At 38.3% G+C, this 14,896-nt stretch overlaps 1 protein-coding gene across 1 annotated transcript; it reads right to left on the reverse strand.

The window, feature by feature from the left end:
• Window positions 1-389: 389 nt before the first annotated feature.
• On the reverse strand, window positions 390-13,369 carry gnsb (glucosamine (N-acetyl)-6-sulfatase (Sanfilippo disease IIID), b). Its single transcript, XM_005928960.3, has 13 exons — window positions 13,027-13,369; window positions 11,622-11,681; window positions 10,828-11,031; window positions 10,381-10,446; window positions 10,206-10,304; window positions 7,752-7,919; window positions 6,855-6,937; window positions 5,575-5,693; window positions 3,669-3,772; window positions 3,449-3,550; window positions 3,265-3,375; window positions 2,578-2,688; window positions 390-2,469 (listed from the first exon to the last, which is right to left on the reverse strand). The coding sequence occupies exons 1-13, from the start codon at window positions 13,216-13,218 to the stop codon at window positions 2,314-2,316; spliced, it is 1,575 nt and encodes a 524-aa protein (XP_005929022.1). The 5' UTR covers window positions 13,219-13,369; the 3' UTR covers window positions 390-2,313.
• Window positions 13,370-14,896: the final 1,527 nt, after the last annotated feature.

Consider the following 14,896-nt stretch of genomic DNA (forward strand, 5'->3'; position numbering starts at 1 on the left):
ATGTGCATTTAAGGTGTAATGTTAAAGTCTTTTTAAAAAGTCCTCTGCAAAACTAAGACATCTTACTATTCATCAGTGATAAAGGAAACTAACATAAGTAAAGGGAGAATGGCCCCAGGTTTCTTTTCAGCTCTGTAGCCAGGCTAAGAAAAGAATCAGAGCTCAGTTATGCCAAATGTCAATCTTGGTGTAAGCACAGGTAACTCTACCTGACACACCTTTGACGAGCTGATCAAAACACTTTGTCAGGTTTTAGAAATTACCTGATAATCTTGGAGGGGAATTTCAGCTGGCCACCTAGGCCAGCTATAAAATGTACACTCCCCCCCCCAAGGAAATTGACTTGAACCCACCATAACGTCACATTAAGAAGGAAACCTACAAAAAAGTGCATTTAAATGTTTCATTTAATTTAATCAGTTTCATCACAGTGCAGATTTGTTCACATTTTAAAGGCACATGCACCTCATCAGTGCGAACATAAGGCTGACAGGATTAAAGTGTTCATCTTAAACATCCCTGTGCAAAAGTTCCCTTAATATATTCCTTGCAGTAAGAAAACATATGAAAAATATCAGCATGTGTTCCTGCTACCAATTAAAAAAAGGCTCTTAGTAATAAAGAGTTCAGTTTTTTAAAAGCCGAGTTCCTTCTTCAAATCTGAGGCACAATACTGAAAATAAACTGTTATACTGGATACAGGACATGGTGAACATTTCAGACTTTGTTGTCTTTCATTGAAAGGGTTGCAGAGATAGTTATGAGAGTACAAAGATCTTTTATGGAAACTAAGCTTTTGCCACAAAAAAAAAAAAAGCAAAATGAACAAAAACAAAAAAGAATATTGACACAATACATCTCCACATTATACAGTTAGAAGCAGCTTTTGGTTTGGTCAGATTAGCATAACCATGTGTAAACCTACTTACACGCAGTTGCTTAAATTTTCTGTGCTGGCTAACTAATAATTGGTGGTATGTTTATACTGAATGAAAAAAAAAGTTAAGTCATATTAATCCCTTCATCCAACTCATGGAAAGCATTTAAATGAAACCCTAGAATGTTAAACCAACTCTTCAAAGACGATGATGATGAGTCACAGTTTCAGTGTAGCAGTAAACCTTTCTCTTAACTGCTCACAATCAAAGTAAGAAGAAGAATCAAACATTTTGTGTTTCTGAGAATGGTGAAATGTTCAGAAGACACTGACTATGCCTGAAAATTGCAGTTTATACACAAACACACGACAGCATGGGGAAAGCAGGTTATCTTAGAGGTGCTTTACGCAAGTATTTTATGTGGGAATTTCAGACACTGCTAAGCAGCTAACTCTTTCCCATCTAACGTTTTTCAAATTGAAGACTGGCCACTGAGTCCCTCCAAAACCTGGACTTAGTTCTTGCACTCTGCAGTCTTGGTGAGCCTGGCATAGCAGTAGATGAGCCAGTTCTCCACCAGCTGCCAATTTTGGTAAGGATGTTCCTCCAACTTCCAACAGATCACCAAGAGTGCAGAATAAGGTCTACCATTTCACTGCAGAGACTTGATGGAGAGGTAGAGGAATGCCATAACACTGAGCTTACATGTAGCGCCTTTGAAAAACAAAAGTAAACTTACAAGAGAAGCTAGACGAGTGTGGCTCAGAAAGACGGCAGAAATTTTGACTCGTAAAAGGAAAAGTATACTGATAATACACCAACTGTGAACCCTTTTCCAGTACTGATGTTTAATCCAACATTTTGACCGATATCTGATAACGATTGGGTAATGTTTACTTTGTTGTCTTTTTTCTTGCTTTTATCGACATCATATAAAAAAAAATTGACAAGTCCTTTAGATTTTTAAATGTTTGAACATTTAGTGCAAATGCGTGCACACGCTGATAACAATCAACAAGGTCGATACTGGCTGATATCAGTGTTTACCAGATATGTCAATCCATCTCTATTTACTGGTATATAGTACGAAATGTTGATTGCGTTATCATTGCACGCTGGCAAGCCGTCTTCCCCCATATACAGGCTAAGCTAACCAAACTTCTAGTGGTGGCTTCATATATATCTGTATATATAAACAAGTTGCATAATTTGTGTCCCTGTCATCAAAAGAGCAAATTTCCAAAGAAAGTAATGACTCTGGGCCCCTGAAACTGACACAGTTAAGTGGAATACAGCCACCAGTCACTTTATTTGTCAACCATGTTTTTTTTTCCTGTCAGAATCTCATCTCATATATGTAAAAATTTGGACAGACTGATCCCACCCTCCTTTCAGACTTTGGTGTGGTCATCGTTTGGCAGCTTCTTTGGCGGTCTTATTTTTGCTTGTAATCCCGGCAGCTGTCACTCACGCAGGACTGGAGCTTTATGAGCCGCTGGTTCATGATCTGCAGGATGGAGGGATCCACCTTCTTCACGATGTTCTCCAGCTGATGCGGGTCCGACGTCAGGTTATAGACTTCTACATACGACTTGGGGGGTAAAAAAAACAAAACAAAACACTGAGAAGCTTCACATCTACTTTCACTAAAATGTGTCCAAAAAAACAAAACCCCCACACAAAAAAGTCCCGGGTGTACCTCACTGTCTGCAAATTCACAGTACTGCATGTTCATTTTGCTGTCCAGAGTTCTGACACAGGCGTACGTGTTGTTGTAGGCGTCTTCACAAACACAGTCTGGGAAACATTGCTAAAGACAGTGAAAAATGTTACAGTGAAGGTTTCTTGGGAACAGAACAACAAACTTTCAGAATCAGCAGGAGCAATATGTTTTGTGGCAACATGAACCCTATTTTTAGGCTTTAGTCCACAGTTGTTTCCAATTAGGAAAATTGCCATCTATTCAGAATTTGCTATTAAAAGGCACTTATTGGAAATTTCCTTACAAATTTGCACCATTAACTCAAGCCATTAATAGAATCTGAACAATTAACTGACTTCAGTTACTGTGTACTGACATCATGAAGCTCAATAGAGCCAGGCTATAGTTTAGTTTCTATTATAAGTCAAGTAGTGAGTAGCATCCAGTCTTCCCTCAGTGCATTATCAAAAAAGCAAAGAGGAAAACAGTGGAAAGGCTGAGAAAATACTTCTACTGTATTCAGCTCCCTTTTTTGGTATCATAATACTTTGACACTGAAGAGAAAAAAGGAATTATTTTAAATAACTTTTTCCCCCCTTTTTCAATCAGAGACTATAATATTACTGGAAGCATGTTACTTTCAGTGGTGACCAGAATAGGAAGCCTGCTTTTGTAGGTACTCACAGATACTCCTGGACCTAATTTAGGGCAAGTAGGATCTGACGTTGGCTGTCCTTCTCCAGTGTACTCAACAAGGAAGTATGGTCGTGCAGTGCCATTACGCAATGAAGGAGCCTAAGATAAAATTTGGGTTAAGATTTAGCATGAGGGAAAAATAAGTGAGAGTCAATGTAAAGAAGCAGCTGACCATCTGAGCGAGGAAAGACTGCCCGTCCACATTCACAGACGACAGATTGACTCCAGCTATGTCCAGTATGGTGGGAGCCAGGTCTATATTCAGTACTGGAGCCTGGAAGAAAAAAGACATGAGGGGGGAAAAAAAAGGTAAAAAACAAAAAACAGTTCCAGAGACATTAATATGCTTTTAAGCAGCTGGAGTGTGTGTTTTAGTGGAGTATTGTTCTGACCTGCAGCACCTGCTTGGCTTTTATGCCAGGACCGCGGACCATTAGCGGAATCCTGATGTCAAATTCATAGAGCTGCCTCTTATCAATGGGCAGTGAGAACTGACCTGGAACAGCAAGTACAGCTGATTACACCTAGATCTAATCAATCACTAGGCAGCAACTCAAGGCATCAGAATGAGGATGAAAGGTGATTTCTGTGACTTTGAACGTGGCATGGTTGTTGGTGACAGATGGAGTGGTTTGAGTATTTGAGATATTGCTGATCTACACGAAGCTCAATCATCTCAAACTGGTTTACAGACAATGGGTTCAGTGTATTCAGATGCCCTCCATTTGCCACATAATTGAGTGCCTTTGGGATGTGGTGGAATTGAGGATTTGCATTGTGAATGAAAATCTGCAGCAATTGTATGATACAATCGTGTCAGTATGGAGCAAACTGTGAGAAATGTTTCCAGGATCTCGTTGAATCTAGGCCATAAATAATTAGGGCAGTACTGCAGTTAAAAGGGGTTTCAATGCAAAGAAAGGTGTACACAGTAAACTGGCAGGTGACTGTGCAAATACCTATAAGCTCTCAGGTCAGACAAATGTAACCTGTAACAAACAATTTACCCGCTATTGCTTTTAAAACAGCATCAGATGGTTTAAAATAATTATTTCATTCAGTTGGGTGATTATTTGTTGCTGTCATTACTGTTTATTTACAGGTTTTTGCACATTTTTATTACTGAACTAATCCCATACAGACAGGTCAGTCATTGGTCAATATGGGTTTATTATATTTATCATTCATATAAGACAAACCAATCTGAAGGTTTTTTCTTTTTTAAACATAAAAGATACAGAAATGTTGCAATTACATATGTTCAGCAGAGTGCCTCAGATTCTGTTTTTTTTTTTTTTTTTACACAAATCTCTCAGCATTATTAGAAGCGCATGTACATGACAATGATCTGGAGTCGGATGGTGTCTTTACAGTAAGTGATTTATTTTTCCTGTACTGGCTTCTCTTTATTGACTCCCCGTTATATCCAGACTCAATTTTAAAATCCTTCTCCTCACATACAAGATGTTGAATAATCAGGGCCCATCTTAAAGACCACATAGTACCATATCACCTCAATAGAGCACTTCACTCTCAGACTGCTGGTTTTCGTGGTTCCTATCATTTATTTTAAAAGTAGAACGGAGACAGAGCCTCAGTTTTCGTGCCTCTCTCCAGTGGAATCAGCTCCCACCTTGGATTTAGGAAACACACACCCTCTTTAAGAGGGAGAGGGTCTTTTGATAAAGCATTTAGTTAGGGATGGATCAGTTGACCTGAATTTTCCCTCATTTCTTCTTAACTCACTATATTTTAATACATCACTCTGCACTTAGTCATCAATTACTATTGATCTCTGGTTTGCTTCCACAGTGTGTCTTTTTTCCCTGTCTCACTCCCCTTACCCCCAACTGGTTGTGGTAGATAGATGCCCCTCCCTAAGCCTGGTTCTGCCTGAAATTTTTTCCTGAGTTCTTCCTTTGCCAACATTGCCAACAGGGTGTTGTTCTTTTGTTCTGGTTTTCTCTGTATTATTGTAGGACGTTCACCCAGCAATCACTTTGAAGTGACTGCTGTTGTAATTTGGGGCTATATCAATAGACTGAATTGAATTAAATTGAATTATTTTCTATTACCCATGGTATTTCTTGAAGAAAACAAACCATAAAAAAGGGCCTAAAAGTAACTTAAAATGTTTTGGTAACTTGCATTTATGCAATGCAGCCAGGGGGCTAAAAATTAAAAATTAAACTGTCTTCTGTAACCCAGCAGTATAAATCCAGCTCAAGATGACACAGACAGAAGGTACAGAGCATGAACTAATCTAAGATTACATGGAGGAGTTTATCAAAAACAGACCTGTGTGGTAGCCGTTATCTGAAGTGTAGAAGATGTAGGTGTTGTTTAGCTCCTTTATACTGTCAAGTTTCTTCACTAGCTTCTCCACCATGTCATCCACAGATAACAGGGTCTGCCACCTGCCAGAGACATCAGAAGTTTTTGGATGTACATGCTAGGTGGAGAAATATTTGGATGTTGATATGATTTTCATAATTTTGGATCTATACACAAACAAAATGGATTTTAAAGAAATCAATAAAGATGCAGTTAAAGTGCAGACATAGGCTTTAATATGTCAGGCTGAACACAAATACTGATTTTACCACTGAGGAACTGCAGATAACTGCAATTACTCCTATGATTCAGGGATTTTGTTTTCTAAATTCTTTAGACTGGTTTAATATCTCCAGTTGTTTGCAAGTGTGGAATTTTGCTTTCCTGAACCCATTGGAACAAATTTTATTCATAACTTTTAGTCATTTGCAATTTTTTTTTTCAAGCAATTACAATTAATTGTTTATTTGTTACGTAATTTCAGACCAAAAAGGACCAAACAATGAGTACCCATTCTAATTTCTTCTATTTTACTTCAGTTTCAAGAAAGGCTTTGTCCTTCCTAAGTCAATTTCTAATATTTCTTATCTATGGGGGAAAAAAAAAAAAAGCTCTGGTGTTGACCTCAACAACCCCAATGAAGACAAATAGGGAGGATGATCACAGGATCCTTTCCGTATTTTTAAAAATACAATACCATAAAATTCAAAAGCATCATGCAGAAAACTCTGAGGTAGTTGAATAAATAATTGATTAAAAAAAAAAAAAGAACTTTGTAAATCAGAGGATGCAGCAAAGAGTGATTTCCAGAATTCTAACAGCTAAAATGTATTAATGCTTTATCCCTGCTGGCTCATGAGGTTAAAACTACAATTCGATTCAATTCTGTGTCAAATTACAACAACGCTTGCCTCAAGGTGCTTTATATTGTAAGGTACAGACTCTACAATAATGCAAAGGAAACAGAGAGAAAACCCTAACAATCAGATGATCCTCTATGAACAAGCACTTTGGCAACAGTGGAAAGGAAAAACTCCCTTTTAACAGGAAGAAACCTCTGGCAGAACAAGGCTGCGGTGAGGGGAGGAGGAAGACAGAAGAAAATAAACAAAAACAAAACTAGTTTTACCATTTTTTTTTTTTTTTTACATTTTCTTGTTTGACAGTGGTGACACTATTCTGACTTTGTCTTCTACGAACTATGCGCTTTCATGCAAAAAGAGACGTACGCTTAACAATTGTACCTTTTCCTGTATGCATTATCCAGGAAAGTGATTGAGCTGTTTGGCATCGGGTTAGGAGGTTGGCGCAGCAGCCAGTGTTTTTCCTAAAGCATTCACAAAAATAAAAGATTCATTAGAAACAAAATTAAAAACCACCATCATCATCAACTTTATTTATAAAGCACTTTAAAACAACCACAGCTGACACAAAGTGCTGTACATTGGAACTGTAAAATAAAATTACATGAGATATAAATAAAACACAAATAAAAGAAGAGTGAAATCATTAATTAAATAACTACTTCAATTAAAAGAGAAACTAAGTCTCACTGAGGTTAAAAGACAAGGAATAAAAGTGGGTTTTAAGACATGATTTAAAAGTGGACAGTGAAGGGGCCTCTCTAACATGAATGGGCAAATTATTCCATAATTTTGGAGCCACAATAGAGAAGGCCCCGTCCCCTCTGAGCTTCCTCCTGGATCTCGGTACCTCCAGGAGCAGCTGGTCAGCTGACATGAGAGACCGACAGGGTATGTGGGGATGAAGAAGCTCAGAGAGGTAAGGCGGGGCAAGACTGTGAAGGCATTTAAAAACAAACATAAGAATTTTAAAATTAACTCTAAAAGACACAGGCAGCCAGTGCAGAGAGGCTAGCACGGGGGTTATATGCTCTCTTTTTCGAGTTCCTGTTAGGAGTCGTGCAGCCGCATTTTGAACCAGCTGCAGACGTGAGAGCAACAACTGACTGACCCCCACATAAAGTGAGTTACAGTAGTCCAGGCGGGAAGAAATAAAAGCATGGATCACTGTTTCAAGGTGCTGCCTCGAAAAAAAAGATTTTACTCTTGCCAGTCGCCTTAAATGATTAAAACTGGACTTCACCAGACACATAGCATAACATTCTTGAAAAGGCATACCTTCCCTGGCTTGTTAAAGCTGCCATCTCGAGGGGCCTGGACATCCTTGAACTCTTTCTGGTACTGAGGCGCTGCAGTCCAGGGGGAGTGACAAGCTGGAGGGGACAGCATCAGGAAGAACGGATGTTGAGGGCTCCTGTCATCCAGGAAGTGAAGAGACCGGTTCAGCTGGATTGACAAACAGGCACAGACTTATTACATGACTGCTGCAAAACTTACATTTCTTTAAAAGCTTAGCTTAGGCAAAAACAAGCAGACTTGTAAAGAAATGAACACCAACTGTATAAATGCATGATGTAAGCTACAAAAGTGGCATCTGAAAGTCATTATCACCCAGGGATGTAAAAATACAGTTGGTCAAAAGCCACAGTGGACCATTCTAGTCTCTTACTCTCTTTTTCCCAATTTGAAGTGTAATTTTGATTTTAGTTTTTGCCATCTAAGTTTAAGATTTATAGATCAGTTAGTATGAGAGCCCATATATACACATAAACTACTGCTTTCTTTGGCCAGTGGGACAGCAGCTGCACAACAGAACCAACTTTGAGTCAAAATGAAAGTGAAATATTAACCAGCAAGGGTTTGCAAAAATTCAAATGACTCTAAGGGTGCAAATGACTTATTTTGTTAACCATATAAAATATGGACAAACTGTAAAATTCAAGGATAACAGTCAATTTCAATGACATCTTTTCCTGTTAATTAAGTTTCATTTACGTTTTCCCTTTTGTGCCATAAAAGAAAACTGTTTTCAAGACTTCCATCTCATCATCTTTAAACAGAAGCACAAAACTGATGTAACACATCAACAAAAGCTGAATGTCAAATATCACTCACATGTCAGCTTACTAGCTAGTGGGGCAGCGGTGGTTAGCAAGGCTAAAAAAAATGCTCCCTCCCTGTTTTACAGAATAGAATTTTATAAAGAAAAAAAAGACACCAAGCCTATCTATGTGGGAGTATTTTTATAATAAGAGCCATTTATGTTCGGTCACAGACATGAAACTTGATTGGAAAACAGAAGTTCTCATGCTGAATCTCAGCTTTTCCCTGTTGTGTGGATGAATGTGTCAGCAAATCACTGACATTTCGAACCTGCCTTGATGGCTTACAGACATTAAAACTAGGACTACTATCATCTTTCTTCATGAAATGAAGCCACACCTTGGACCAATTCTTTCTCTCCACCGTTATTCTTTGTTGCAAGCAATCATGACAACAGCACATGTGACAAAGATCATTCAGCTCTCATAAACTAAATCTAGAGTAAGATAAACAAATTCTTTGAGTCACCTGATAAGCAGCAAGTGCGTGAAATTTAAACCTTAAATATAAACACAAAGAAACCAAACATTTTTACCAAAACTTGAATGTAATGTAATGCGTCCCACAGAAACTAAATAGCCCTTTCTAATATTAGCTTCTTTCTTGCAACCCTTTTATCGCCAGCTACTGCATTAGCTGATGATTAACCTGTCACAATGCTGTCACATTTTATGTTTCTATGCCAGCAGCTGACTGACTGCAGAGGTGAACAACCATACCCTCTTTTGTAAATTCACCCTCAAATGTCCCAAAACACACAATATTTCCCACATACTGTTACTGCCACATTTCCACAGTGTGGCAGTAATAAATAGAAAGCATATCCATGTGCATGCACAAGCATGTGTGTTCACCATATATAAAAAAAACAAAAACAAAACACACAGGCACCAATGACTTCAACAAACCGCACAGAGCCATACCTGCTCAATTTTGTAAAGTATCAGTAATAAAATATTAGAATTTCAGCCACCAAAACTTCTTGGATAGTCTTTACCAGACAGCAGTTCATATTATTTTCAGATAATTTAATTAAAAATGAGGTCCAGTTTAGTGACATGAATCAGTATATGTGAAGCTGAGCTGATGGCTGGCAGCTATAGCCAACAAGTTGTTAAAGCAACCATGACCCTACTGCCAATACTTAGAAGTTCCACCAAAATTCACCGCCATACAATTGTTGTAAAGTAGGGAGCTATCCACACTTCCTTAAACTATTCCATAAGTACATTATGACACTAATTAAAATGCAATCAGCTTCATGTTCAGCACAGCAAAGCCAGCTGAAGTATGAGGCAACAGATTCAATTCAATTCAATTTTATTTATATAGCGCCAAATCCCAACAAAAGTCGCCTCATGGCGAGATCAAGGCAGATCTCAGTCTGCTCCATGTCCTCCAGCTCAAAGATAATCTCTGGACAAAACAAGGTCTCCAATGACAAGAGACTCAAGACGGCTGAATGATATCAAGTAATATCACACATGATGTCAAGGACAGCACCTAGCTGGAAAGCACTGAATGCTCAAAATAAGAGTCAGGTAAATCAACCACCAAAGATAAATCAACCACATAAACCACGTAATGAACTCCCTCCACTTCAAATCTGAGGGTCTGATTACTACTCACTATGAGGTCTGTGAGGTAGTCGTCCTCGTAACTGTCACCGTGCTTTTCTTCTTTCCCATTGACTGACAGAGTGTAGTTGTAGTACTGAGAGTTTCCCACCTGTAAGTGCAGCAAAAGGTGTCATGACAGAAGTACTTAGGAGAAATTGTGCATGTACATGTTACTTGTGACTCACCAGTGCATGCCACTGGTCCCAGCCAGGTGGAATATGGCCAACACTTCCTGCTGCTTTGCTACCATACTGAAAGTAGAAGGTGCAGTTAGCTCAGTCGGCTTCAAGAGAAATGCTGTAACAAGCATCTTCAGGGCTTCATACTGACAGTCCTGCAGAATACTGTTTTGTAATGAGTCAGCGATCACTGCCGAGTCACCTTGTGGGACGTGTGTATCTCCATTAGCTGTATCTGCTGACTGTGATATGTCACAGTCTCTGCCAAATACGTGAGTGAATAAAATGAAAACACAACACAAACACTGTTGGGCTCCCAACAATATTTCAACATTTAGAACAGAAAAAAAATCAGTCGTAAGCACGGTGTATTCATTGTACTGCCTGTGTGTTTTGAAGTTTGGAAGCATTTGGACGTGTATAATGCTTATAAAAGTATATACATGTACAAACCTGGTTAAGATATTTCCCAGAAAAGAATGTCTGGTATTTCAGTTTGTTGAGGTAGGTGGGGAAGGCCTCTGCCTCGGGGCCTTTCTGCCACTGAAGGCTGGAGCAGTTCCCATTGAGGGAGTTGTTTCTCACCTCGTGATTGTGAGGGTATCGACCTGTCAAAATACTGCTCCTGCTGGGGCAGCACAGTGGCGTGACTGTGAACTTCGCAGGAGGAGGAAGTGAGAACAGGGGGAAAGGGGGAGGGAGAGAAGCGTGACAGCAGAAAGGAGGATATGCGACTCATTTATTGTGTAATCACTGGTGCAAACAGTGCTTCAAGAACATTTGAGTTTTGCTTTCATACACACATCTTGTGCCACATCTTTGATTATTGTCTTGCAATGTATGTGGTTTTGCAGATTTGATGTATCTGATTCATTATTATCATAATATCTTCGTTACCATGGGCAACATATCAGAATATTATATATTGTATTTGTCTGTGATTCCCACCAATTGTTCTGACACTTCAAGAAAAGAATTTTTCTTTCTTAGTCAAACTGCTCACATCTGAAAAATGACAGGATTCCCCAAATAGACACTTGTAAAAGGAAGTCATAATAAGTACGTTTGGGAACCAGTGGTTTAATTTTCACCAACATATATTGTTTCATAAACTTGTAATGTGATTTATTGTGTGACACTTCAATCTACAAGTAATTACAACTGTCGGAAAATATAATGTAATAAAATAAATGTCTCCCTGTGAAATGTAGTCTAGTAAAAGTATATGTACTGCATAAGATACTCACAGAATTCACAAATGTTGCTCCTTCGTCTCCTATATAGGCTTTTGCCTTCTTCATTGGTGTCTGTGCAATAGAAACAGACAAAGTGACTCACACCATAATGACAGTACTGGAGAAGTAATAGATGCTACAAGCACAAACTCAAAACATTATGACAGTATTAGCTATTGTCGAAACATCTACTAGAAAGGCACATAAAGTAATCTCTTTTAGCTAAACACTTGATCAGCTGACCATTTTTCTGTGAATGGATCTTTGTGGATTATTCAAATATCTGGTGGTTCCAAACATCTGGTAAAGAATTTCACAGGACCTAATAAGAACAGGTACCAGCTTTTGAAAATACATTAAGTGCATTCCAGATTTCTCCTTTTTAAAAAAAACCCAAATATGCTTTCAATTCTGAGCAAAATATTGCAAACATAAATGTGCTTATACTGGAGGGACCTTTAAGGTTGCACGTCACTTATAAGCAAAAATACACACAGGAACAGATGTAGGACTTGAAACAGCAATAGAGTTAACTGAGCAATTGTTTCAGAACCCATCTGCTTTCCAAGCATGTTAGAAGCTGAACTTAACATTTAGGTTAAAAACACTTGTCGTAACTTCCAGAGTTTCAAATAGATTAATTCCAAAACCAAGTAGGTCCTAACAAAATTTCATAAAAAAATGCTATTATTTCATGTAGAAAACATCCGCATGTTGTGTAGAATAGATATCAACTGAAGGTCCTAGGCCCTCGGGCCTGGCTGTAGTTTCGTGTAATACAAACTTGTACCACAAGATACTGTAGCCACAATTTAACGCTGCAACTCATAAAAACACGTTGTTTTTTCCAATGACGCCTGACAAATGAAAAAAAAATGTATGAAGAGCGTGGGTGGCACACTCGTGCACTGTCGCCTCACACCAGCCCAGCAAGCACCTTTGATGAAACTTTTAGTTAACACATATGTACAAACTAATCACAAAAATGACCTTTAAGTTCAGTCTCAGATCAATACTGTGACCGCACATTTGTATCTTTAATAAATTCGCATATATTGCATTTTTTAATTGTTAGTTTTATTTGCTCAATTTTATTATTTTTTTATATATCCAGCCCGTCTTTCTCAAAAGTCATAAACTTCCCACAATTCTTGTAATTCTTTCATCATCTAAGACAGTTCAGCTATTCAACTAACTGATTAACAGGTTCAAAGCACCGAGGAGGTTAAATCTGAGAGCTAGCCCGCAAAACAGAAAGAAAATAGAGCGTGTGTTTGTCTAAACTCAGTATCAGGTGACCATAAACGGGACGTTTCAAACAGTATGCGCACTGCATGACCTCACTACAGAAACTGTCAAGTCTCTGAGGAACCGACACGAATGACAGGCTGTATATTTCTAGAGTGAATTCACTCACCATCCCACCTATCTGAACATCCTGGTCGTCGACAAGCACGAGGATAATGTTGCTCGGTTTGTCGCTTTCTGCACACCTGACGCCGCAGGTGAGCAGCGCAGACAGCAGCGTGACCAGGGACAAGGCAGCGAAGTGTCCGCCTCCTCTCTGTGGGCTTCTGGTCGCACCAGCTCTGATCCTCAGGTCTGCCATTGAGACACCACAGCGCCGGGCCTGGTGCTACACGAAGCCACCGCTGCCGTTCAACAGCTTTGCTTTCCTGCACAGGGGAGGCTTGCTGGAAAATGAGCGTGATCCGGCTGGACCGGACACACTGGTAGTTTTAAAGTTTGAGGAAGTGGATTAAGAGTCTGCGATCATATGATCACACTGAGTGGGAGGAGAGAGGACTGAGAACACCGTGTACAGCACGGCTTCAGAGTGCTTTTATTACTTTAGTTTGCATTTATTTAAGTTTAATAGTGACATTAAGTCACCAAGCATAACAAAACCAATCCTGAAATATTACGAGATAAAATATCCTTTACTAATCCCGCATCTTGAAAATATTTTGATGCTAACATGTTTGCACCGTTAAGCTATTTAAGTATTAAGGATTTCTATTCAAAAATCTAAATTATTTTTATTATCTTTGCCATGACAGGGACGCCATTTCCCTTAAACAAAACAGCAGAGTGATCCATGTTCAGCAGACATAACAACAGGATGAGGATCCAGGTGTGCAACTGGCCTCCCTCCTGAACTTTTTTTAGGTGGATTATGAAACTAAAACATACAACAAAGACAGTCCAGAAATATGAATAAAATGAGTGCTATGCTTTCAGAACTAACAGCTAACAGTTGTAACAACTAACCTAAACCTAAACACTGGTATTCGTATCTATGTGCAAAATCACGCTATGTCACATTAAAATCCCATAAAATGGTGACATGATCAAATAAACTCATATAGTAACCCAATCTACGTTCCTCTGTTTTTGTTTTTGTTTTACTTATGAAAAGAGATTTCTCTACTGATTGCTCTATGTATAATCAATCAAATCTTTGCGCTTCCTTTTGCCCTAGCCTGAGCTACAACTGATAAACGAAATGATTCAGCAGCTAATTGTAGTTTTTATTTCTTTTGGTTGGTTTTACTTTTTTGTTTTCACACTGGATTGAGCAAATACAACAATAGTATCACAAAATAAAAAAAATATCAGTAGATATAGTTTAATCCAAATAAAACACAATTCTGAAGTTTGTAGAAGGTACTAGAGGGAAGGGAGAAAATAATATTGATAAATTGATGCATATTTTTCATTTTCGAGACTTAGGCCACTCTATCTCAAATAATCAAATAAGTCTTTTAGAGCATTTTCAGTTAAACCTTCTCTAATTTCATACGAACTATATAAATGTACGTTATTTTGAAGTATTGTGAAATTTAAAAGAACTGTGAAAATTCATTTAATAGAGAAATTCAACCCACTATTTTGTTACTGCAATTTTTTTTATTAGTGTGTGCTCAATTATGGGACAGGACTGCTTGATTTATTTATTTATTTTCATATTCTGACTAGCCAGTATATGTCAAAAATTACAGATTCAGATTCATTCTGATGGTAATAAAGACCAGTGAAATTTTCAGACTTTTATTTTCAGACTTTTACTCTAGATTTCTTAGGACTATGGAGGCACAACAAAACAAAACAGTTTAGTTTATTTAGCAGTCATTAAAATGGATTCAGAAGTTGCAAATTGTTGAAGACTCACTTCATAAATCATATCAAACTGATGTCTCCTATATAAACAGCCTTTATGCGTTAAAAGCGCCGGTAAGTATCAACAATGCTGTACCTGTACTTATTTGATACTGGACTGATACCAA

Source organism: Haplochromis burtoni, unplaced genomic scaffold, assembly GCF_018398535.1.
Source record: "Haplochromis burtoni strain Fernald_Lab_line unplaced genomic scaffold, NCSU_Asbu1 Contig_113, whole genome shotgun sequence".
Classification (NCBI taxonomy): domain Eukaryota; kingdom Metazoa; phylum Chordata; class Actinopteri; order Cichliformes; family Cichlidae; genus Haplochromis; species Haplochromis burtoni.

Excerpts from the sequence above, each read along its gene's own strand:
- gnsb (XM_005928960.3), bottom strand. The coding sequence starts at position 13,218 with ATGGCAGACCTGAGGATCAGAGCTGGTGCGACCAGAAGCCCACAGAGA. Across the intron at positions 6,938-7,751 it reads GCTTTAACAAGCCAGGGAAG|GAAAAACACTGGCTGCTGCG; the intron begins GTATGCCTTTTC and ends TGAATGCTTTAG. Across the intron at positions 2,689-3,264 it reads AATTAGGTCCAGGAGTATCT|CAATGTTTCCCAGACTGTGT; the intron begins GTGAGTACCTAC and ends CACTGTCTTTAG.